Genomic DNA, 27,317 nt, shown 5'->3' on the forward strand with positions numbered 1-27,317 from the left:
GAGAAATAATCAAGAGAAAGCACAAAAAAAAACCCATGCAACCAAATAAAAACCCCAAACAAACCAAAAATCACAAAATCACCACCACCACCAAACACCAAAAAACAAGCAAAAAACCAACCAACTAGAAAAACCCTAACAAAGCAAGCCAAAACAACCCCAAACAACCCAAACCACAATCCAAAATATATATTGGAAAAAAAGTTGTTCTGCATTCTTAGAGGGCATGAGTCAATGCTATTGCTTCTCATTGTGCATCCTCAGAGAAAGGATGAGGAGTGCCATATAGAAAGGTTGTACATGCTGAGGCTTAGTGTGCTGAGAAAAGCTGATGCAACACTTTCTCCCACCCCCATGGACTTGGGGATTGGAGTAGAGACATTCTTTATATTTCCCCACCTCCTTCAGTAAATGAACTGAAATAGGGATGTGGTAGGAACCAAGAGGAACAGGAAATAGCTACTGCAGTTCACAGCCTGAGAGCAAGCTAATTACTCTTCATGAACTAAACAGGAGGCTGCAAAGTTACTTTTCACTCTCAAAAACTGCCCAGTTCTCTGTGGTGCTCCCAGGGCTGGTAGTACAGCTGGAGGTTCCTCTGTACCTCAGGCCATCTGACCTCCACTCCAGTTCTGGTTTGGTCTCCCTTCCACTTAGGCAAAACGCTCAGCTCACCATGATTCCTGCAGTATAGGTCCATACACATATATATGTATAATGCTTTAAAGTAGCACTTCTGATGTTCTTCAGCATTGCTCTCTTACATTTTTAATGATGCTGTCATTTAAAAAATACCCAACTAAAAGCTCTGTGGTTCATAATACTGTAAAATTATTTGTGTTAAAATCCCATAAATAAATAAAGTGGTTCTAGTGACATCATCAACTGCCTGAACATCATCCTGGTAGTTTATTGTGACGTTATGTAAAATATAGTCTTTATAGCTTTATATTTGTAACTTCAATGCACTCCCCTTCAACCCCTATTCAAGATAACTTTCGTTTCTAACAACTGTTGTTGAGGAAATAATCAGTTCTGCTCTAACATGTTCCATGTGGAACATCTTCCCATGCTGAGATTCCTCAAAAAATTGCTCTTGAAATTCTTCATTCACAGTCTACAGGGCAAACAATACTCAAAGTACTTTTGAAGTTGTAGAAGGTACTGTGATTAACTGAATGAATTCTGAAGTTCTGAAGACAATGAATACTGAAAAAAATGTGGTATTTCTTATAACACTTCTTAACAAGCTTTTAGTAAAATACAGAGAACTGTTTCCATTAGCAAATTTGGGAGATACCTGCTGTATTTTAACATATAAAAACCCATTTATAATTTGTTTTCTTTTCAGGAGAGAGATGTTACTATAGTTTAAAAAGACAATTTTTATAAATGAGTTGACGAGGATTGATGTTTTAGCCTGATGTCACCAACTGATTCTGAGACTTGTCCCAGCCCATCCATTTATCTTCTGTCGGTTTCTTTAATAACTTTTTAAGCTGTTGGCCAATTTCAGTCAAAACTGAAACCCTGTCATAGCTGCTGAGATAATTTAAGTTCTTACATGTTTCTGAAAGAAGTAGGTGAGGAGAAGAGAGAGAAAAATTCATTGAGAAACAAGCAGGCATAATGCAGCTCTCCTGCATTCTTCTCTCTTATAACCAGACAGTGTATTGTTCCAGCCTCACCACCCAGCACAGCTACTGGTGGGAATATTCTGAAGGACATGTAAGGAAGCTGCTGTTAATGCACTGGGATATTTAGTGAACAAGAATACAAAGGAAAACATGCTTCAGTTGGTGCACTACTCATGTATCAGTGGGTTTAGATCCCAAATTAACTGTTTGTTACAAGTTGCAGGGCAGGTCATTCTAAAAGTTAAAACTTGGAAGGTATGTTTAAGGATAAACCATACAGACACAGCTCTCTGAGTGTTTGTTTGGCAAATAGATTATTTGGAAGAGATTTTTGCCCCTGAGATTGAGAGCACTGACATTTCTTAATGAATAGAAAGAAGCTTCCCATTATAGATATTACTTTTCAAGCACTTGCTTTGGCATTTCTTCTCTCTTCATTAGGTCATTTACTGATGAACTGTGACATAATGCATAGGTCTAGACAGATGTATTTACATGAGGAAAAGTTTGAACAAGGTTTTTTTTACAGGTTTTTAGTGGTACTGAGCATCCATGCATTCTCATCTCACATGGGTTCCAGTGACTCTGTACCTATTTGGAATTCAGCCTCTTCATTTAGGTGACTAAATGTGGCTTTCATCACATTTTAATTTGAATTTTAATTACTCAGCCTTTAAGATTTTGATCAGCACTAATAAATTATAGCACAATCATTTTCTACGTTATTTAGCTGATTGATTTTTGTGTGCTAAAATGTAGTCATTTTTGAGGAGCAATAAAAATCCTTTCAAGTACAAGAAAGGTTTCAAAGGTAAAGAAATTTGTACCACATTTGTTCAAGCCTGGGTTGGTCCAGAGGAGGAAGACCTAAATCTGAGCCCTTGAAAGGGCAAAGCAGATGGCTTTGCCTATCCATTCTGTTCAAGTAAATGCAGCCAGATCAAGTCAGGCAATCAGCCTGATGAAGGTTGGGTAGTGCAGCTTTTGGGACCTGCTGTGTGTTGGCTGGTGGTGGTGCAGAAGGTGAGAGATGACTGTACAGTCTTGGGTGATGCTAGCTCCATTAGTGCTCTAGGTGCTCTGCAGAAGTGTATTCTGAAATGCAAATACAGCATTTGTTTGCTCTGAGTTCTTGTTCACCCACTTCTGTGCCCGAATTTCTTTTGCCTCAGAACAGTACAACATAATATCAGGACAATCTTTATTTTCTTTTTCTGCTCTGAGGTGCCCGTTTTTAGTTTCAGTTCATCAGTAACATGGCAGGAGCACTGTAACAGAAAGGATTATAACTAAGCCCCTCTCCATTTGTGCATTTCTGCTCCTTACTCAGTTGGGAGTCAGCTCTCACTGGCTGGATAATACATACTGCTGTGGGGTATAAAACTAATATAAACTAATATAAAACAAAAGTAAAGACAGTGGATAAAGTCCTGGCCCTGCTGAGTTAATCACATCACATCCTCATTGAGGTGACAGTTCTCTGCCTGTCACAAAGTACTTGCTTTGAGAAAAATGGAAAACCAGGGAGCTGGCAACATCTTTCACAAGACTTTGTATCCTGAACAATGAAAATGTCTAGGCAAGTAGATTATGGTACCAAGTATAGTTTCCACTTTTCAGAGGACCCAGATCTCCTAAATAGTGCCAAGAACCATCTGAATCCAAAAGCAGCTACTCCTCTAGGAGTTTCTGGTTTTCAATTTACTCCTTACTAAGTTTAAAAGTTCTTGCACAGCTAAGTGCAATCACTGAGGCATGCTCAGAAGTCTCTGTCCTAAGGAGATGGATATCTCTGCCTCAAGGCTTCTGGCACAACTTCTAAGAGAATAGACTCCCATTCCTGTGTTCTTGGGTATGTGTTATAGGCCTGAGTAAGGATTCATTTAATTAATAATGGCAATGCTGTCCACAGCCTGATTCTAGTTATTGTTTAGTGTTCTCAGCTGAGAGGGCACAGAACAGGGTTTTGAGAGCCTCTTGTTTGTGTTATGTAGGAAGGTTATGTGGGGGACTGAAAACAGAACAATTCTGAAAACAGGGATTAGATCTGCTTTTGGCTCCTGGCAGTTCCTCACTGTCTATTGGCAGAGTTTCAAGAAGATAGGGGTATGTGCAGGATGTTTCATGCCAGTGAATACACTTTCCTGGGACACAGGATAACAGGATTCATCTCTCCTAAAGATAAGGGCAGCCCAAAACTCACAAGTGCTGTCTTAATTTATAGAAAGAGACACCAGTATTTCCTTTTCCTGAGGTCCTAATACTTTGTATTGGCCACCTACACTTTCTTTAGAAGAAGCAGACACCTAATTTAAGTGAAGCTTGATACCTGTATTAGTTCTTTCTTACCTCCACTAACTGTGTTAAGAATCTGAATGGTTATAGAGATCAGACCAGGTTGCCTTCTAGCACTGCTGTGTCCAGAAGTGCACCTAAATGAAAGAGAAGCTTCTTTCTACCTTGTTTTCTTGATACCCTGTCTCCCAACCCTATCACTATTTTTCTGCCTATTTTCTGACTATCATATCCTTTTCAATATTTAGATTGTTGTGGATTTTTTTTCTCAGGAAGACTGATTTTTCCGTTCCTCAGTGCAGCAAGTGATGTGACATCATACTGTCATTGTGGGAACATACCACCTTTCTTGGAACCAGTTTTCACATCATCAACATAGGATTGCATTTCACCATAGGACTATGGGAAACCCTGTACTCTTATAGTGAAACCTTACTGTTGCCAAGACTGTGATACTGTTTAATGGCCACACACTCAAAGGAGCTGAACAGCTGTGAGCCTGCATTCAGCTGAAGTGCAATGTCAGTGCCTAATTCCCATAGTCTCCTTAGAGAATCTCATCTCTCATTTCTAGAACTAGTAAACCAATACCTTTTATGAGAACTAAGTGCATATAAATAGAATTTTTCAAATACATCTGCAATTTAAAGTCTTCTATGTGATCAGCCTTAGCTGTTTTAGTCTGGTTTTGTTTTTAAACCTGACCTTCAAATCTATGTTTCTCTAAATGCATTTCTGGGTGCATTTTCTTTTGTTCCCTTTTTTAAGATCATGTCATTGTTATGTAGCTGAAGAAAAGGCAGTACTGAAAGCAATGTATCTTGGAATGCAAGTGGAGCTGTAGAGAATCTTTTCTTTAAAGCACAGCTTCTTGATCTATCCAGTATTTAGAAAGAAGGGATATCAGGATATTATGAGCTATATTCTTCTGTTGGTATTCACTTCATGTTAGTAAGCTGCTATGCTGTTAAACTCTCAGAAATAGCCTTGGAACATAAAGACTGCTTCCATCCCAGCAGCAGAAAGAAATTAAATAAGTGATCTGTATGCATCTAATAACAAAAACCAAAAGCATACATATATATAGTTTTCTTCCTAAAGGTCTATTATTTACTTAATTTATGTTTTCTTTTTGGAAAGTACTTGGATTATTTGTAATAGTTACACACTAAACTCTTGGGGCTTTTAGAGAGGTATGTGGATTAATGACATCTCAGAATTGTTTTACAAGAGTGCTGCAGTATTCTTAGAATGAGTGCTTAGTTAAAATAGTCACTAAGGGCATGTTATTCACATAGGCATCTTTTGTACAAAAACCTATGTATTTTTTATTATCTGTGCATTCTGACTTGATCCAGTAATGTAACCTTGCATGCATACATGTAACATTAAGTGTATTAATAGGTCCAGTTGTTCTAAAGTTGGTTGTGTTCCCTAGAATAACATTCTGAATTAGCTCTGCATTACTGTGATGCAAATGAGATTCAAAGAAATCCTTTAGTTTTACATAAAAGGTGAGAAGTGTGGGGGTTTTTTTTGTAGTGTTGTTTTTTTGGTGGTTTTTTAGTTTAAGAGTGGAATATATGTTTTCTTTAGCTGTAAAAGCACAATCAAGGCAACATGATAAGTGAGTCAGTGTTGTAAAAGTAAAACTAATTTTGCCTTCACTCACATGAGCTATAGAAGCAGGAAGCTTTATTGTCCCTGGGAAGGTGATAAGGCAGAGTAATTGTATATTATACTGTCCTGGAACATCTGCCTGAAGACTGTTGGAGCAATTCATCTATCATGGACGATACAGCATGTTTTGTCTTTCTGCTTTAACCCATCCCCACTGCTGGCCTGCACGAAGGTTTTGATAGGGACTGTGCCTGGGCTGGGGCTCACATTAATCAGTCCCCTTGTTCAACACTCCAGCTGACATAATTACAACCTGCGCACAGCAGTTATTCAAGTCGAGTCCTTGTCACTCGTGGTGCGAAACTACACAGCTCAGATCCCGAAGGAGATTGCCTTATCACACAGAACAAGGGCTCACAGGAGTTGAAGAGAATAGAAATGGGAAAATGTCTTCCGGGAGTACTATATATTCCTTTAAAATAAGACATTTGAGAGACTTACAAGGGACAAAGAGAAGCATTGTGCAAGGTCTGAAATGAACAGGTTATTATTTTTAAAAGGATTACACAGGCCATTTTTGTGAAATGGACATGGATTATTAAATAAATTCAGTGGTCTCTCTCTCTTATCATTCAGTAACTCTGCCCTATTAGTTTTGTTCAGAAGTGATAAAATAGTTTTTGACTTGTATAAGCTTTAAGTATCTCTCAGTAGAAATCATCAGAACACAACTAATAAAAGCTCACATATTATACCAGTAAAATTGGCACACACGTAAGGGAAGATCTGCAAGGATCAGAGTTAAGGGTGAAGAGAGAAGCATGTAAAAGGGCTTTCAGAGATGAGCAAGTTCATTAGTTTCTGCTGTAGTATGATAGAGGAATGTGAAAGATGAAGCCAAAGAACAAATTTCCTATTTTACCATTTTCCCCTCTTTTCATGTTAACCCTCTGTGGGAAGAAAAAGGCAAGTCCATAACAGTATCTGTACTAAATGAAGGAAGGTGATTTTCATGTAATATGATGGAGGTTTTATTAATGTGGGGGGGGTTTGTTTGGTTGTTTTTTGTTTGTTTGGTTGGGTCTTTTTTTTTTTTTGTGGGTTTAGTTTTTTGTTGTTCCGTTTTGTTTGTTTGTTTGGGTTTTTCTTTTTTGGAGGGGGGTTTCAAACCACCACAGTTGGTAATTTTTTTTTCTATATGATAGAATCTTTGTGTACGTGATCACAGGTTGATGTACTTGGCATTGGTCTATCAGATTTCTTTAATACGACAGAGTTTATTGGCATTCAGAAAGATTTTCCCTGCTGCTTAAAGTATTTTCTTCTTGGGTACTACATCAGATTTTGTAGCAATACCATTCAGGCAGTTCGTGTTCTTCTCTGTCGGCAGATTTACAGTGTTGCCCTAATTTCTCAACTAGTTAAAATATTGTGTAAAGTATTTAGACAAAACTATGTGTCATTGAAAGAACAGTAATAATTTATCTGTTCTGGGTTGTCCAAATTTAGTCTAATACTTCTACAAGACATTTTAACTGGAACATTGGATAATCTGAAGCACAAGTGCTAGAAACATATCTTATATGCTGTTTTACTCTGCATATATGCAGTAGGTATGCTAGGCAAGTCAAATACATAGTTCAGTGCTCTCCTTCAACAGCATTGCATTTTACTGTCTCTTGGTCAAGTACATGCCATAGTGAACTTGATCTGTGGGTCTACTCTGAAAGTCTAGCTACATGAAAACTACAATTTCTTACTGGCTATCAGGGCATCTTTGTAGGCATATGTACTCTCGAAGGGACGAAAATTAAGTTTTGTGTGCTCCCTGCTCTTAAAACCAGTTCTGCTGGAGTGAATGATGACTGTGAAGTAAGCTCAAAGAACGGAGCCAAATGCTGCATTTACTTATATTTGTGCAGACAACGGCTTTATGAGGACATAATCTGAAGAGAATGATGTTTCTCCAATATATACTTTCAAGGCAGATTTTAGATCAGGTAATCAATCATGCTTCCAACCAAAGAACCAAATATGACTTTGAGAACCTAAAATGGTTTTGTAGTATTGACAGCCAGGAAGAATATATTTTAATTTGCAGACTGAACAAATTTCCATGACATCATAGATACACAATAAATGTCTGACCTCACAATGACATTTTTCAGACTTAAACTGTGCTTCTTGTAGACTCTGAGCCCAGAAATAGCCTTAAGCTCAGCTGGTCTGACCTTCTACATAAAACAAATTGCACTGTTTTTTCCAGTTTGCTCTGTAATGATCCTCTTGCATTTGACTAAATTTTATTGTCTAGAAAGACATTCAGGTTTGAACTGAAAACATCCAGAGCTGGAGAACCCACTCCCCTTGTGTGAAAGGTTAATTACTCTAAGTGCTGAAGAAGTTGTACTTTATTTCTCATTTGAATTTCTCTGTAACGTGTAGTCACTGTTTGTAGGTGTGTTACAGGCTTTCTCTAACTTAAGGTGTTCCTTAATGATACATTTGTTCCCTGTTACGCTGCACATGCCTAAGCTCAAGGGTAGTAATTGAAGTAGAGGATTTTTTAAATTTAAGTAAAGTTGGGATTTACCCTCCCTCCTTCTTAGCCTTCATTTTTATTTATTATCATTTTGTGACTGTTTGTTTTCTTTCTAAAATGCAGGCAGTAATACAGGAGTAGGTATTCTAGAATTAGTTTCTCCAGTGTCATAAAAAGAGCATTACATCCTTACACTTGCTTGCTACTTCCTTGCTTACACGTTTAAAGCTGACATGGGACCTTTCTGCTTACAGCATCACACTGGAAGCTCACATTAAACCACCGGTCCACTAATCCCTAAATCATTCTTGGTGTCACAGCTTTTCACAGGGTCCTCACACTCTGTGAGTTACTCACACGCGTTGCACAAAGGTGGGAGACCTAAGGTGTGGTTGTATGTGTGTGTGTTGTGACTGAACAGGCCCAGCTTGTGAAACCCCTCTATGACTGCAGTGTTAGCATTATTAATCATGGCACCAATTACAGTGTCATCTGCAAATTTTATTAGCAGGGATTTTATATATACCCTGGCATGCATAACAAAAGTGAATCTTTCAGACAGTTAATGCTTGTTCCATTGATAAATTGGAGCATTTTAAATGAGGAAGAAAACAACCATCCCTTTTTGCATGGGGGGGGTTGGAGCTGGGATAGGGCAAGAAGAGGCAATGTATTAGCATTAAAAAAACCTACTTTGAGCAGAGATTGCACAGACCACAGTGCCCTGGGTATGAATCCAGGCTGCAAAGCAACAGGATCTGTCCCTGGGGAGCTGTGTTGTCACTAAAATGGCTGAAGGAACTGACACAAAGGCCAGTTGGAAGAAGTGCCATCTGCATCTGAGATTGACAGGCAGCCTTTGGGGTCTGTTGCTATCATTTCTGACTCCAGCAACATTAGGAGTCCAGTTTCATCTTGTGCAGCCTGTAGACTCCACACCCTTTCTTAGGCTCCATCTGCACTTTTATATTTGTGAAAATACTTTATGAGTTGCTGAGGATATACAAATAGATTCTACAGAATTGTTCAGTTGCTTTATGTGGTCATTAAAAGAAGTACAATAGGGGAGAAAAATTGATGTGGAAAGGAAATGTGTGTCTTCAATTAAATTCATCCTAGCTTTTTTTTTTTTTTTTTTTTTTAATGGATGCTTTCCATGGCCTCATTTCTGCAAGGTATTTGATCATGTACATAAATTTAAGCTTCTGAGTCATTCTTTTGAAGTCAGTGGGGCTGCTTGTACTTAAGGTGCACAAGTGCATAAGTACCTTGCTATATCTGGACCTATGATACTTAAAGCCCAGTCTCCATCCTTACACCACTGCAGAGACACTGTTTCTCAGACCAACTTCTCTTTTATGCCATCTGCTCCAAGAAGAAAGGAAAGGGGGAGGGAGGAAGCCCATGAACAATGGAGTGATTATTCTCAGTTACTGTGAAATAGATGAGCTCCACCTGCTCTTTCTGCCACTTAAACCTTAGTTGACACAGTGCAGCAGTGCACAGTGCACAGCAGACCTCTGCATCCCTCACACTGCAGGCAGGCAGGTCCAGAGGGCTCTTGAGCCAGGCCATTACAGAGCCTACTCTGCCTGCAGGAGTTATGGCAAGTTATGGAGAGTTTTCAGCAGCCGGTCAGTCCTGTGAAAAGCTTTTTTGGTTTTGCTGTTTTTCACTTCTCTAGTCAGCAGAAGGAGGCACTGAGCCTCTCTCCAAAGAGGTGCTTGGGCAGATGCAGGAGCTGAGCTGCCCAACTCTGCACAGCGCCTTCAGGGCAGTGGGGGACCACGGCACAGATTGAGAGCTGGGGAATGTCTCCCTGCGTTTTTGCACCCTTTTCACCTTCTCCTCCCAGGTCTAGTAGTTTGGACATAATTTGCAGGTTTCTGTCTAAAAGATTCTTCTTTATTTCTTTCTATTCTTGCAGAAAGCAGACTTAATGGAAGCATTTAAGGCAGAAAGTCATTATTTCCTTGGAATCAGAGATTTTTTTTCCTGCAAAAGTTTGGTTTACTTTATATTGTTAAGTGTGTTGTGAAATTTCACTGGAAGATTCAGATGCCACCACTATTTCTATAGATTGGTCATTGTTCAGGTTGTAACCTGTCTTTACTGACTCCTCAGAGGTAAACAGATCTAGAGTAGAGTACCTCACTTCCTATTTTCTTTCAGAATCTCCAGTTATCCTGAATGTGCCTTTAAAGGCATGCATTTCAGCTATCATAATCAACTCCTTGTATCACACTTATTTGTAACAATCAATTATTTGAAATTGGGAATTTTTGTGCCAATACACTGTAGATACAAGTGGCCAGACTACAATTTGGACGTGCTATCTGCTGAATGGAGCTGAGGCACAAGCAGTAATTATCAATCTTCCATCATTTTCAGTGCTGACGCACAAGTTTTTGCTGCTTCCCTATAGAGCTCTGCTACTTTTTAGCAGCCAGCATTGGACATCTGTCACACATACTGTATGTCATAACAAATAGATCATTACAGAAAAAAACCCTCAATGCTATAAATGTAGAAAAGCAGAAAACATTATGATTATTATCCCTGGGTGTTACTATAATACTGTCAGAGTAAATCCCAAATACATTTTTATTATTTTCTTTGTGAAACTGACTGTGTCATAAAATCTCATTAAAACATGTAAATGTAGTGTACTCTCTTTTATGGGCTACTTCATATTTTCTGAGTGGCAATACATGCAGTACATGGCAGTACATGTAAAACGTGGCAATACGTGTGCCCACCAGATTGTCGGGCATGTATTTTTATGACACTGTGGATGTGTATTTCAGTCAGCTTAGCTTGGTATGGTTGCAAAGCATCAGCTATGGGAAATATTCACTGCAGAAACAGCTATTGCTGTCTCCCAGAAGCTTGTTGCCAATGTCCACCAGAGGTCTTTATGGACACATTTGGCAGCAGTGACATAAGCAGAAATAAGTTGGCCCTGAATACATCGTGGTCGACCTCCTAAGTTCCTACGGAGGTGCAGGCTGCTAAGTCTGGCAGTAGTATTGTAAGTCACTTGGTAATTGAGGTTGGTTGGAGAGCATTAGTGCTTGTGTTCTTGCGATTCTTCCCTCAGGCCTTTAAAACCTAAATAAATGGTAGGCTTTGTGCTTTTAAAGGAAAAGAGCAAGGAAAAGTGATGCAGATGCAGGCCACAAAATTATCATAGAGCTGCTACACTTTTCCTATGAAGAAAGGCTAGGAGAGTTGGGGTTGTTCAGTCTTGAGATGAGACAGCTGCAGTGAGACCTTATTGCAGCCTTTCAATACTTAAAAGGGTACGGGGCACAGTTTTTTAAATCAGGACCTCTTGCAACAGGGCAAGGGAGTAATGGCTTTAAACTAAAAAAAGGAGATTTAGGCTAGATATAAGGAATTTTTTTTTTACAGTCAGAGTGGTGAAACACTAGTAGAGTTTGCCTAGTGACATAGTGGATGCCCCATCCATGGAAATGTTCCAGGTCAGATTTAACAGGGATCTGATGTGGTTAAAGATGTGGTTAAAGATGTTCTTGCTCACTGCAGAGGGTTTGGACTAGATGGCCTTTAAGGATCCCTTCCAAGCCAAACCATTCCATGATTCTATTCAATGATTCTGTGAAAAGGTACCACATTTCTCAGATATATGTATGTGAATTAATGGATGATAATAATTATATGTTTAAAATGTTAGTTTCAACTTGTTACAGCAAAATATAAGAGCCAGAAATACATTCTATACAATGCAATACTGTATTGACCTGTAGCACTGAGGAGGTGAGCCAGTACATTAATTTTTAAACTTGCAGTCTGATAGGAGTGCCAGTGGTATATGCAAATTGTGTATAATGCTGTAGCTAGTTTGCATTAACAGGCAGTCATCTTATTTTATTTTGATAACAACAATATAGATAAATCGTGAGTATGCTGGGAAGAATTTTGGTTGGTTGGTTTGTCTTGGTTTTTGCTTAGTAGAATTTGGGCAGAGTGACTGTTGTTGTGAAGGTTTTGATTGAATAAGCCTGTTCATATAATGTAATTACCACAGATTGAGGTATTTGCTTCTTTCCTGTCAAGAAGCTATTGCCCATTTCGTTGTTTACCATCACTCTGCTGAATGCTAGTTTTCATACAGCATAATGCAAGTGAGAAATAAAGGCAGCCTAGAAGGGTTGTATTTTGGGAAGCAGTAATAGTGAATATAATCTGAAAGGTCTCTCCATTTAAATGAGTTAACAGGAGCTCTTGGTGCTTCCAGGAATATCCAGGAGCTCCCAGAATTCTTGACTGGAACTGGAGAATTCTGAGCATAGCGAAAATAATGGTACCCATGTATACAGGACTGGTGTGAAATTCACCCTAGTATTCAAAGCTTAAAGCAGTGTTTACAATTGAGGAGTTCAGGAAGAATCTGTTGTTTTCCCAAAGTGAGATGAAAGCAGCTGGGTCTCTGTAGCTCATCCACTTAGATGTTCAGGCAGCAGAAGGTTCATCAGCTGAGCAAGATGTGTTGGAAATGTGCACTACTGTTAGCTGGATGCAGAAGTGTGGGAAATACAGCAGCTTATAAAAGAGAGTGATCAACTACAGAGTAGTTTGCCTGTGATTTCAATGCATTCCCTATGACTTTTCATCTGATTTCAGCGTGGCTCTGTAAATCAGAACTTGGTACCAAAAAGAGTTAGGGTTTGACGAAAGAGTTACTGGGCAAGCTTTATAGGAATGGTGCCATCCATAAGGCTGAATACTCTGTTTGCCTTTGTGTTTCTAAAAGTCTATGGCTTTCCTTTTCTAGTGCAATTACATGATTGCAGTTTTGACTTAAATACTGTTTTACAAGTTAGGTGGCATTGTCTGTGAAAGAAACACCTGCACATTTTTGGTGAGTAATTGAAGTTAAGAAGCTATGATGATACATACTGCTTGCCTGAGAAGTTTGCTTTCATCTAACTGCTTTTATTTCTGGAATAAAGTATCTGGGTATTTTGGTATTTTTCCATCAAAATATTGCAATTTCTGTGTACTTCTTACAGTTTATGTAGCAGAGTATAAACATTGCAGAAGACCCTCAGAGTGCTCTTCATATGAGAGTGAACTTTATTCATGATGATTAACAGGGGAAAAACAGAAATATTTTCAACACTTGGTTGTATCACTGGGGTTTTTTTGTGTTATAAATAGTGACATCCATGAGGCTGCATTAAGTCCTTTAGGTTATATGAATTTCTCTGCAGAAGGGGGATGTTTGTACCTAATGTTCTGGAGAAAACCTTTTGAAAAGGGTTTATTTTGTGCAAATAAGAGCCCTACAAGGTGCTAAAATTTTTAAAACTTAGTGGGTTAGATAATTAACATTTTGCCTCATTTGCACCTCTTGAAACCTTCCATTTCCATGTCTTGCAGTAAGCATCTTTCTGAAAATGTCAGGCACTGCATAATGGAAGAAAGTTCTAATTTCAGTTCCTATTAGTAAAAGATCTTAATAAAAATAGGTTGCTTCCTGCTATATTTCATTTAGTTGTTGAAGACAATGGTAATGTACTCTCATACATGAAACCCTTAGAAAATACAGAAGTGTTCCTATTCTGCACAGACAAATTTAGAATTAACAAGATGTTTTGTGAATCTTACTTCATTATTTTTATCCAGAATGCCACAAAGATGATCATGGGATGGGGTTTGAACGCCTCTTCTACAAGGACAGGCTGAGGGAGCTGAGGTTGCTCAGCCTGGAGAAGGGAGGGCTCTGGAGAGGCCTTATAGTAGCCTTCCAGTACTTGAAGGGGGCTTACAAGAAGCCTGCAGAGGGACTGTTTACAGGGTCCTGTAGTGATAGGACAAGAGACAATGATTTGAAATTAGAGAACAGTAGATTTAGATTGGATGTTAAGAACAAGTGCTGCACCAGGAGGGTGGTGGAACACTGCAACAAGTTGCCCAGGGAGATAGTTGAGGCCCCATCCCTGGAGATATTGAAGGTCAGGCTTGTCAAGGCTCTGAGCAACCTGATCTAGTGGAGGATGTCCCTGTTCACTGCAGGGGGGTTGCACTAGATGACCTTTGGAGGCCCCTTCCAACCCAAACCATTCTATAGCTCTGTAAAATATGGGGACAGCAAACAGCTGTGGTTTGGGTCAGCCATAGCTCTGAATTCAGCTGTTTACATGGCCTGCTGAAACCAGTGGTGCTGACTGGGAGTAGTGCAGAGCACAACGCCTTGCATCCAGCCATGAGTCTGGGGCTGAGCCCTTTATCTTGGGGAAAGGATGTCCAAATCCCTGCCTCCTTACAGCTTCCACTGCTTGCTGGTGAGACTGGCTGAGCACTGCAGCATGGGGGATTGGCAGTGGGGGATTAATCACAGAATCAGAGAATGGTTTGCATTGGAAGGGACCTTAAAGATCATTTAGTACTGATTCCCCTGCCATGTGCAGGGACACCTTCCACTAGACCAAGTTGCTCAAGGCCCCATCCAACCTGGCCTTGAACACTTGCATAGTTGGAACCTCCACAACTTCTCTAGGCAATCTGTTCCAGTGCTTCACCACCTTCATGGTGAAGAATTTCTTCCTAATGATTAATCTAAATATGACTTCTTCTGGTTTGAAGCCATTTACCCCTTGACCTGTCACTTTGTAAAAGGTCCCTCTCCAGTTCTCCTGTAGGCCCCATTCAGATGCTAAAATGGTCTTCCAGGAGCCTTCTTCAGGCCAAACATCCTTAAATCTCTTATCCTGTGCTCATAAGGTGTTCCAGCCCTCTGATTGTCTTTGTGGCTCTTCTTTCACCAGACAGCAATTATTATGGGGACCTTCAGACTGACAGTTTCTGATCTGGCACAAATTTGCTCCAAGTCTCATTGTTGCACTCATGTTTCTCTGCTGCAGACTTTGAACTTCTGCCTTTGCGTCCTGTGAAGTATACATCTGTGCTCTGCCATCCCAGAACTCTGAACAGTGCTGCTGTTTCCAGTGGGGTAGACCTAGTTTTGATGATGAATCTGGTCAATGGCACACTACAACTTGGCAATGCAACTGAGAAAATGCCTTCATAGGGACAGAGCTGTGCTACTTTAGGAGCCAGAGGAACAGTAATGTTTTCTGGCTTAAAGAGGAGGGCACTTATGAGAATTTTTGCCCCGTGCACTAGGAGCATGTGTTTTCCCCACTGTTCAGTAGACCTCGCACTTAGCACAATGCTCTATTTTTTGGCAACAGAACTGATATATATAAAGGTAGGAGAGAGGCAATGGGAGAGGGAAGACAAAGTAAACAAAGGCAATGCATGCTCACACTGACAAAATGCCTGGGCATTTTATACTTCTCCTAACCTTCCACTTTATTCCACTTTCCCAACAAAGTGGATCGATGCTGCTATAAGTAGATGGCATTGGGCTTCCTTGTCACTCTGTGGATGATGCCTGTGCAGGCACAATTACCACTGAAACTTTGAATAAATTGGTTTGGTCTCATCTTTGGAATAGAGGAGTTTGCTTAACGCCCCACTCTGGAGATGCTTTGAATTTATTTGTGGTAGGGTGCTGCTGGAGATGTGCATTGGAAGCTCAGTGTTATTCATTGTTATAATACCTACCCATCTTATTTTGCTGTGGTATCCTGTTCCTATCTAGGTAGTTATCAATATTCTGAGATTTGCTTACAAATTGGCATTGACATCAAAAGTAGCTTTTTTGGTTACATTATTTATGTTGAACAGCTGGGCCCAGAAGGCAATGATCGGGGCATGAAGTCTAGTTGGAGGCCAGTAGATAGTGGTGGACCCCAGGAGCCAACCATGCCTTTTCAACATCTTCACTGATAATCTGGATGATGGGACAGAGAGTACCCTAAGGAAGATTACAGATGACACAAAGATGAGAGGAGTGGTTGATACAGGAGAAGGTTGTGCTGCAATCCAGATGGACCTCAGCAGGCTGGAGAAATGGACTTACAGGAACCTCACAAGTTCCTGTAGTTCACTAGTTCAACAAGGGTGTAGTAGGTTGAAATTTCCCTCCCACATTAACCACACCAGACTAGCTCAGTTCGGAAGCAAACGAGGCTGTATTTACAAGCCAAAACTACAGTCTACAATGGAATGCAATAAATATATACAAAATACACAGTATTTACAATATTCACAAATATGTACAATTAACAGAAACAGCACAAAACCCTCCTGGCCAAAGCCAGGAAAGCTGTCTCTCTGCCTCCCCCTTCCCTGCCTTCTGCAGACCCCCCTGGCAAAAGGAAGAAAAACAAGAAGCAGAGAGGCTGTTAGAACTTAGCTTTTCAAGCTCAGTACATTATCTTCTTCAGCAAAGAAAGCAAAAAGAGAAACTCAGAAGCATCCTGCTAGACCGCCCAGCAGGAAAAAAAAAACAAAAAACAGACAGACTGTACTTTGTTTTGAGTACTGAATCTTAAAGGTTTCTCTCTCTCCAATGGAAGTGTTTAGAATAATCATTATTGTGATTTATTTGCATTCTTTTACTTTTCTGCTGGAACTCTGTGAAAAGAAATTAAAGGCATATCCTTAAAACCACCACAAATGGGAAGTGCCAAGTACTGCACATGGGTAGGCACAACTCCATGCACCACTGTGTGCTGGGGGCTGACCAGCTGGAAAGCAGCTTTGCAGAAAAGGGCTTGGGTTCCTGGTGAATGCCAAGTTGAGCAAGGAAAACTAACTGTATCCTGAGTAGGATAGCTTCCAGTATGTCAAGGGAGGTGATCTTTCCCCTCTACATAGCATTGGTGGGGCCACACCTGGAGTACTGTGTCCAGTTCTGGTCTCCCTAGTACAAGAGAGATGTGGACATGCTTAAGAGTCTAGCAAAGGAGCACTAAGATGATGACTACACTGGAGCATCTCTCTTCAGTGAGAGAGCTGAGACTGTTCAGCCTGGAGAAAAAATTCCAGGAGGAAGTCATCAATGTGCAGAAATACATGAAGAGAGGGTGAAAAGATGGAGATAGGCTCTTTTTCAGTGGTGGCCAGTGACAGGAAAAGAGGCAGTGGGCACAAACACAGCAGTTTCTGTCTGAGTATCAGGAAACACTTTTCCATCACTGTGAGGGTGATGAAATGCTGGCACAGGTTGCGAGAGAGGCTGAGATCTCTGTCCTTGAAAATATTCAAAAACTGCCTGAAAATGGTTCTGTGCAACTGACTCTGGGTGGCCTTGCTTGACCAGACAACCTCTTAGAGGTCCCTTCAAACCTCATCCATTCTATGACTAAAGTACAATTTTACAACTGACAAGTCATTTCCATATTATGATATTTGAATATGCATCAACCTTTGATTTATTGAAAGCAGCAAAAAGAAATACAGGTAACTGGTTGGTAGAAATGGACTTCTAATGGCAGCCTGCAATGTGCAGTAGGAAGAACCACATGAATGCATTGCTGTGATGAACATTAAAGATAAAAGCCCTTTTATATCTTCAGCCAAAAGAGGTTGTCCTTTCATCTTAACCAATAGCTCCATTTCTCAGGAGAAATTTGCCATTTATCTCCCTTACTTAACAGCATTGTCCTTTACAGAAATATGGGAGCTCTCCTGGATGCATGCAGTAGAAAGCAGGCCTACACCCTTCCCAATATATGTCTTTGATGGAGGAAGTCATACAGGCTTGTTGCAGGGCTGAGCTTTTAATCTCCTTGCATTTCCTGTTCATCTGCACTGTGCCTTAAGAGGTTCCAGCTCCTCTTTCACCATATCTGTCAGGACACTGAAAACTCTGTACAGGCCTTCCACATCCCTTTAGTATAATTGTTGTGTTTGCCTCAAGTCTCAAACCTTTCTTCATGTCTGTTAAGAAGACTCACTGTAAGATATGAAGTAAAAACAAAGTTTTGGTTGTGTTTCTCAGCATTAAATATAAACCCATAGACTACAGCTGTAGACTAATTAAGGCTTTTCTAATGAGTTCCCTTCCTGTTATTGCAGAGCATGGAAAAATTGCCAGAAATGTATAAGCTTGATTTTCAAAATGGGAAATGGATCATAAGGTCAAAAGCATGTTTACATTAAGAAATTGTAATAGTAGTTTAACTTGAAAACCTTTTGTTTGGCCTTACTGAAACACAGGCTAGCCTCTTAAAAGCTGCATTTACTTATTTGTGGCTCTAATTCAGAGTGGAACTCAAAAAAAAGACAGACTACTTAATTCCTGTTGGGCTAAGTTGCCAAACTGGTTGACAAAGGAAATCTTTATCTCAAAGTTTATAAACTCCGAGAAGTGAATTTTATAACACAAAGCCTGTCAATTGCTTAACTAGCATCATTATGCTCTTTTAGTTATATGTTTTTCATGACATAGCTTTAATGAAAACTCAGTACTGCTTAAAATCAAAGACCTCTGTGCTTACTCGGCTGAAGTGATGTTGGCACACCCCAACACAGACTTTTGGAGGGGGTTGTGTCAGACACAGAGTAACATACAGTACTCGGCAGAAGACTCCTAATAAAACAGACATTCGAAGTGCACTGAATAATTAAAAACACATTTTACATGCAGTACATTTTTGCCATGTCATATTTAAAGGTATTACTTGGCTTCAAAAGTGCTTGGATTTGCCAGTTGCTACCTTCATGGTTTACTTTATGATTGCAATTGCTGCATTGTAAGCTAATACAAGAGGCCATTTGTAATGCCTTGTGATCTCATAGTCCTCATTTCTGATTCAACTTTTCTGGCCTCATCATAGAGAAAAATACATTTCAAATTTTTTTTGTTTCCCGTGATGAATATATCAGTATGTTGGTGTGTTTAGTCACAGATATTTACCGATGACTGAAAAAATTAGACTTTAGAATTGCTCGATTTAAAGTGGTTGGAGCAAATCATAAATCAGAGGAGATAGAACTGGTCTTTCATGACTCCAACAAGCTGCATTTTCTTCTCAGCTCTTACATAGGTTTCCACAGATCCTTTATATATTTCACAGAAATATTTCAAAGTAAAAAGTTTTATATCTCTCCTTAACATAGTGTGAGAGCTGAGCTGAAAGGACACAGATATTTTATTTCAGATTTGTATGCTCTGCTTTAATCTACTGCCCTTTAAAGTCTAACCTATGATAGAAGGTTACCAGATTGTCTCCTTCTTTCATTGCAGTGTACACTATCCTTTTCTTTCTTTTTTTTTTTTTTTAATAAAATACATGTTTCATTTTAACAACATTTATGAACAGTGTCATTTTTTTAGGGCTGAATCCTGAAGGATGCTGAGGACCAATATTTCCCATATTTTTCAGAACATAAGTGTCTTCTCTGACATTCTCAGGAGTCTGATCATTATACTGGTATATAGCAGATGGACATGACAGAGGGTGAGCTTTGGCAGCACCGTAAGGCACATATCAGCTTTACTATGACCATCTCCAGGGGAGAGACAAGCACTTCCACAGAATTTCAAGCTGCTACTTCCATTTATTTTTGGGGTCCTTTTTTTTAGGTGTCTGTTCTTGTAGTATTTCTAACAGTGACAGGTAAACAATCAGTTGCTCAAAATACTACTGTTGTGTTTTTCAAATATTTGTGAAGTGTTATGTGTTTATATAGTTCATTTGAGTATTTATACTTTTTTTCAGTTAAACTGAATTACTGTTCTTAGTTTCATGATATTAATAGTGTACAACACTAAGAAAGTCTAAAAGAATTTGTACATAGGCTGTTAAACTGATTCAAGAATAATTTTTTTTTTTCCAATTGAAATAAATGAAGAAGCAGGATGTTTTGTATAGGATTCATCACAGACTTTAAGTAAGTAGGAAATTCTAATGCAAAATAATTTTTGTATGGGACTGCAATAAAAAGAATTACTTTCATATAGAGGATCTCTGTGGATAAAGGAAATGTGAAATATTTTTCTACTAAGTTTTGGTTTTGAGTAATACTGTTAGAAACACTTATTTGAAATGCATAAAACTAATTTTTTATGCCTTCTGACTTTTCTACATGAAAACTCTGTTGTGGCCACAAAACCTGTGTTTAAGGTGTAAATCAGAATCTCTGTGCCTTATTAAAAAGGTATAAACTTGAACAACTCAATTCTGTTTTCTAGGAACAGTTCACAAGGTGAGATGATACAAAAACCATTCGCAGCAACTGCTGTGGAGCTAGGAACTGTGTAGAAAGGTTCATGTGAGCTCTGCTGGGAATGTTACAGGTGTCTGTGCTTTTCAGTTTTGCTAAGTTAAAGACTTTTGCTTAATTTCTGTTCCTCACTGACTACCATCAAGGTTAATATGAATATAAGACTTTTGCAAATGTAAAGAAGTTTTTCACTTTTAAATGCTTCTGTTTCAGATGCATTGCTGAGTTAACCAGGAACCTTCATACAAAGGACAACATTTATACAAAACCTAAGAGAATGCAAAAATTGAACAGATAGTGCAAAATGACTACTTATTTTTTTTGTATGTAGCACTAGGTTTTATTTAAACAACTGGTAGGAAATAAATTGCTCTATAACAATCCTCTCTTTTTTTAATTGCTTTTTAGGTCTAACTGTGCTGAAAATATCCGTAAGCACATCTTACATACAGGAAAGCATGAAGGAGTAAAAATGTATAACTGCCCTAAATGCAACTATGGAACCAATATCCCTGTGGAGTTTCGCAATCACTTGAAAGATCTACACCGAGACATTGAAAATCCTGATCTGGCGTACTTGCATGCTGGTAAGATCATTCTTCCCTTCTATAGGAGCATGCTTAAATGTCTGCAATATGAGAGCTAGTTTTTATGTTGTTATCACTTTTCCTGAAGAAGATCATGATTTTAAAATGAGCTTAGTCCTCTTCAAGTTTTCACAGGGATGAAGGTTGTGCACTGAAATCCATTCATGTTTCATGAGCAAAGCTTGCACTTCAATACACAAACCAGAAGTGCCTGCTATTTAGATGCCTCGTTTTGAAATCTAGTTGAACTTTCACAGAGAAATATTTTTTGACATTTGTATAAAGTTACTTTGCCCACTCTATTCCTCCAAGAACAGAAAAAAAAATCCCTAGGAAGTGCAGTGGCAAATTAATGTACCACTTAAAAATTTCATTGTGAAAAAGCAGACAGTATTCAGCATTGAAAGACAGAACAGCAGAGATCAATCTGTAACTTACATGTATGTTTTGAGACTTCAGGTTAGAGAGCACACATATTGGAAGTCACTGGAGGAATGCAAAAAAACACCGATTGCTTTGGAAACATAAAGAAAAAACTGGGATGTTCCCTGTTTAGGAATAAGATTTTTATTTTTGTTTAGAGATTCTGCAGTTAAGAATAGAAGGCAGAAGTTTAACTTAAGTTAAGTTAGGAGAAAATGCCAAGAGGTTAAGAAGAATAATACTAAATTAGGCTGGAGCTTGAATCAAGTGTGATCTTAACTGAGGAGAGGCAGGTAACGTAGGGATCACTGAGGGGGAAGACAAGTCAGAGCAGTGGGAAGAAAGAACCAATGGCAAGAAGAAAGAGTTGGAGAATCCAGAGGAGGGAGAAATGTGGGCCAAATTCTCCCTGAGATGCAGATTAATCTTCCACTGAAGTACTACTATTAGTACTGCTGTATCAGATTTGAATCTCCTTCTTCAAGGAATTAATTGATCTCATTATTTTTGAGACCCTTATAACCGTAAAAATAGATGACCTAGAGAGATTTCATTCAGCTCTGTGCTGTGTGTACACTCAAGTTATTTTAAAACCTCTCAGTCTTCTCAAAATGCTTTCCTGACTAGAGGCAGTGTATTATTTGTACCATATATTTCTATTTGCCAAGTATTCCACTTAATTTTGGAACCAATCATCATGTCATGTCAGCATATGGTGGATAATATCTGGATGTGCAAACAAAATGCCAGTTGGCAGAATACCAATTTCAAAATAGGTCAGAAAACTGATCACATTTCACCATAGTTCTCACTAAACTGAATGAATATTCAACTCAGAGCTTAATTCTAGACACTGTTGAATTTTTCTTTGAATTGAATCAAGTAATCCTACTTGAAAAAACATGAAAAATTAAAATTGCTTTCAGTAGACAGATATACAGGTGTAACACAGATAGCTCTAGCACTGGTAGAATCACTAACACTTGTTCAAAATTATAAAATCCACGTAAGTTTTCATGTTGCTTGTTCAAGTCTACATCTAGGTAAACAAATTGCTCATTGCAGCATGCTGTAGTTAGAACCTATCAACTTGCTTGTCTTTGCAACACAGGAAACTTATCATCAATATGTTGCATACTAATGATACGTATTTTCCATCCATTCATTCTTACACTGCAGAAATCCCCTGCACTAAACAATGTTCTGTACAGACATATTAGTCCTGCTAAGAACTGGTTGTCCCCTAGTTATTGCCAGACTAGCCTAGAAGTGATAAACAACAAAAGTCTTGAAATACTGTTTGTGTAATCCCATTGCTAGAAAGGTGATCACTGTATTTTCCTTTTAGGAAGAAACACTATTAAGGCAGGACCTAGGTGATAATTGAGCATTCCCATCAGAGCTAAATTAAAGAGGGTTTAATTTCTTCTTTTCAGTCTGTTTCTGACTGCTGGACATCTTAGAGTTAAAGGTTTTAGAGAAGATTTTTAGAGGAATGAGGGGATAACTCCCATGCCCTGGCTAACATTTCTTATCAAAATAAGATTTGTTCTGTGTCTGGTTCATGGCTACTGATGACTTATTGGTCATTGGCTGCACCTACAGAGAATCCACAACGCGACATAGAATGCTTTAGGATGATAGGAGTATGAAAGTGTCATACAAGATCGATATTTTTAACTTAAATGTATTTGTCTGTCTTTTGTGCTCTAATATTGCTTTGTAACAGGAAAGCCATCCCCTCTGCTGCTTTGAGCAGAATAGAAATAGAGTAAGTCTCATCAGTGGCAAGGAGACAGATGCTGATTCCAGCCACTTTTCAGTCAGAAACTCCTTTTCCACAATCCACCAAGAGTGGAGCTGTGGGGTACTCTTAGGATCTGGCTGAGAATGAAAATCAAATCTGTTCCTCATCTGTGAAACGATCAGTTGGATTAATTCTCAAGGTTATACTCAATAATACTCAAAGTTAATGCTCTTTATAATTCAGTGCCCTAATACTAATTTTTGTTTAGCTTTCTTTGGCAACTACTATACTGCTTTATGGGGTTAGTGGCAGTAAGGAGCTTGAAGAAGCTGCTTTTCTAAGTGAGAGGCTGTGGAAGGCAGACCAAATTATCTTCTACATGAGTAAAGGTGATACTGTATTTGATATGTGACTACACTTTCTGTTCTACATCTTAGAAATCCTCCATAAGTTGAGGGACTGATTGATACATGAAATGTCACAAAACCAAGTCTTCAGACGTTCTTTCCTTTGTCACAGAGATAGGTAGTTAACTGTACAACTATATTCCTTTATAAACCTTGTGAAGTACAAATAACAATCTAGAGAATACCTTTCTCTTTAAGTTTTGAAATGTGTGCATATGCGTGTAAAATTATGGATAGAATTTGCTAGGTAATGCTTCAAATACCAATTTATGCATTTAAGCTATAATTTTTACACATCAAATCTATTTTTTAAATGGCATTGTGTATTGTTCTGTAAGAGCTTTATGCCTGTTTCTTGGTATTCTCTGAGCCATTCTCCCAACATCTGTGTTGAAATTGGAATTTTGTTTGAAAAAAGCCAGAAGTCTGGTGGTTGTTGATTATCCACAATATTAATTTGTGCGTTTTAAAATCACATTTAAGACGCCAATAGAACAGAAATGATCTTACTAGCAAGCTCAAGAATCCTGCAGTTAATGTTTTAGTCATGGAAATCTGGTTCTAGTGGAAGCTTGCTCTTATTCTTGTTATTAATACACAAATCTGAAAAATTTTCATTACAAATAGAAAACTAATACAATAAATGACTTAATTGTCATATGATGTTGATCACTATCATTTTAGTGATTACCAAAAAAAGTAGGTTATTTGATATTTTTTTTCTGAGTTGCTCACTGTGGACTTGTCTGTGTGGAGAGCCTCAAAGTAAGCTAAAGAAATCTTTGGATTGATTCTTGTATGCATCACATTTCCAAGAGTCTTGGATATGTTTTTTCTTAATACTGAGTTAAACTGAGCCTGAGTACTTTGATGAGTGGGCCAGGGGGTGACTACTATCTGTGGTAGACTTGAAAGGGATCTGGATGCCAGCTGTGTTTCTCAGTGCTTTGTCTGCTTTGGAGCAGCATCACTTGGTGGTAATAATTTCAGCTTGAACTAAATGTTCATCATTTAGGAGTTCTTCTCTTATAAACATTATGGTACTATTATGATGCATTATTTATATCCAAAGAGCATAATAGCAATGGCTTGACATCTCCATTATTCCAATAGCTGCAGAGACCATGGCATCTCACTGTGTGTATAGTAGTCTTCTGTGGATACTAAGCTGTCTGTAAGGCAAAAAGCTCTTCAGAGGGAAGAGGAGCAGTGTGCTCTTTATTGTTTTTGTGATCATGTTGAAAGTTATGCAGTGATACTGTCCTTTTCTTTGTTGTTATCTCTGTGCGGCAGTGTTAAAAGTGAATATGATCTCAAAGAATGAGCATTACTCTAGGAGATGAGAATAGCTCAGTTTTTCATATAGTGGACTTGCTCTCTGAGTTCCCCGTGTGCTAAATAGGTGCAGTGCCTGTGTGGGTCAAGTCACAAAGCTTTTGATTGAAAGTGGCATCACAACAGTCGACCGTGTGATTTAGGGAACCGATTAAGACATTGAACAGACAGTTTGGAGATGTTTTACTTCGTTTAGAATTATTAGTCATACAAAATCATTCTTGGAAGTCTTAAAAAAGTAATCAGGGAATGTAGACCAGTTGATTGTAGTCTTTGATCATCCTGCTTTTCTTCCAAAAGTGATGCTGTGGTTGCAAAGAACTCAAGTTATGCATCATGCTTTGAGAAAGTCTACTACCCTGGACCCTGCAAGTAGGAGTAGAGGATTACTTACTTTTATGAATCCTGACGGACCTAAAAGTGTGAGCTACTTCCCCTCGCTGCACAGACATGTTTAGAGGAATGCTTGGAAGTGCAGCTTTGTGTGCCTGTGCCTCTGTGAAAATTATAGGTGCCTCTGGGGTTGGGCATCCGCAGAACAAAGATCATGACAATAGTGTTTTGGCAGTTGGCTGCCTACATGGTGATTGAATGCTTAGTGCTCATCAAGAGTTACATAATTCATGACCAAAATGATAGATAGGTACTTGATTATAGTGTGTGAGTTGCTTCATGGGGAGAAAATATCACACATGCGCTACTCTTAATCTAGCTGAGAAAAGCCTAAGAAAAAGCAGTTACTGAAAGTGTAGTCAGATAAATGGAAATGAGGAACAAGGTGCAAACACTTAGATATGAGGTCGACTGAGCTCACATGGAAACTAGCAGAAGAAATTATCCCTGTTCCATTTCTTTAAGTCTTGAGAAGACTGTCTTCCTGGAAGATAGGTTGTAGGAGGGCCCAAGATAGCTGGGTTGGTGCAAAACTAATTAAATGTTATTTAAGGGGCTTTGATATATCAGATGTCAGACTATTATCTGATGGTCCTTTCTGCTCTTAAATCTTAAAAAAGTGTTAAATACAGCCTGATGGTAAGAGTTGTGTTTGTGCCTAGTTGTTGTGATAGCAAAGGAGACAGCTGGGGAGACACTTAAGTCTCCCAAAGTGTTCTTTCTCATGAAGATGACATTCCCATCACTGATGCTCAATTCCTACTCTCTTTGATGCTGAAGTACCTGAGTAGAGAAACACTTGTCTAAAATAAGTTTATTTCTAGTATGTTGTTAAATCCCTAATAGAATATACCGGAAGATATATTCATTCATTCATTTTTTCAAGGTGTTTGAAGAATACTTACGAAATTCTGCTCTTTTAGTTGGCAGTTTCCTTACTGTGTTATTGGTTTGTGAGATCTGAAATCAATGAAAAGACAGTTCAATTAATCATGTGTGCGCTAAGCCAGGCCTACATCCTGCTTTTTGCTTTTTTAGATTAGGGGAACAGAGTTAGGGGATGTTTTATTTTTTTTTCAGATGGCAGTGAAAAAGAGAAAACTTTACCTCAAGGTCTTTTTTATGCATATGTGAAAAATATTTTTCAAACTTTAAGTGCACTTTTTAAAAGGCTGTGCTCCCCACACATTTCTCTTTCAGTCTCTTTAGCTTTTGAGAAACAAGGCTGTACTAGCAACCCACAACTTGATTACATCATCAAGGGACAAAATTGTGATCCTATCAGTTCTAACAGTTGCAATATTCATGAATGAAATTCTGAAACTTCAAATAGTTAATCCCAAATAAAATTGTGATCTTTATCCTACTTGACAGCTACATTTATCAAATTATTAAGAGAAAAAATTGATTGCTAAAAGTTATGGTGTGATCTATTATGTGATTTTATCAAGGTATAACTGTATTGCCGAGTGGAAACTGCAGACTTATTCAGAATGTGAATTGGACACACATAACCTGATAATATAGCAGTTATATTAGTATCCTGGTGCTTTTCTACTTTTAAATTTTTATCTTTTTTTTTTTTTTAATCCTTTCTCTTGCATCTGCTGACTCTGTAGCAGAAAATGTAAAGCTGAGAAAAAAAATAGGGAAATGAAATAATGAAAAACCTGTTTCCTCTTACTTTCTCTTAATTCTCCAAACTACAAAAATATAAAATCAGTGAATGGAAATACAAGTCGGTTTTGTACCTATGCAAACTCATAATTCGTAACTTAAGTAAAGCTTCCCAAAAATGGATGCTTTTGTTTGCAAGCATATTTAACTTTTTTTCATTGAATGGTTAAGGTTTTGGTCTTCATTGCCATTTAAATGAAATACTTTTAATGTTGTAATTTGCAACAATATTAAAAATGTCTCATTGCCAGCTATAGCAGAATATTGCTTGGGTTTCTAGGTAAAACATTTTTGATGGCTGGCATACTTAGAAAAATTAAAAAAAAAAAAAAAAGGCAGCAGCAGCTCTGCTTCAAACAGGTTTGCTCTTGTCATAGCTATTAGTGCCAGTCTTTCAATAGCATGTCATGTTGATTGGCAGACACTCCCTTTCCTCTTTTCTGAAGAATAATAATTTCACTGTGTGCTTGAAATAAAAACCTAGTATAAATGATTTTCTGTTTGTAAAGGAGGAAGCTAGGTTCCTTATAACCTATGTAGATTACG

General features: G+C 38.4%; 1 protein-coding gene across 1 annotated transcript in view; it reads left to right on the plus strand.

The window, feature by feature from the left end:
- The window catches only part of ZNF407 (zinc finger protein 407), a 333,287-nt gene that overhangs the window by 200,821 nt on the left and 105,149 nt on the right, over window positions 1-27,317 (plus strand). Inside the window, exon 7 of the mRNA XM_054381843.1 lies at window positions 20,611-20,789. Within this exon, the coding sequence (XP_054237818.1) occupies window positions 20,611-20,789 (179 nt within the window). The remainder of the gene's footprint in view (window positions 1-20,610; window positions 20,790-27,317) is intronic.

This window comes from Indicator indicator, chromosome 6 (assembly GCF_027791375.1).
Source record: "Indicator indicator isolate 239-I01 chromosome 6, UM_Iind_1.1, whole genome shotgun sequence".
NCBI classification, from domain to species: Eukaryota; Metazoa; Chordata; class Aves; order Piciformes; family Indicatoridae; genus Indicator; species Indicator indicator.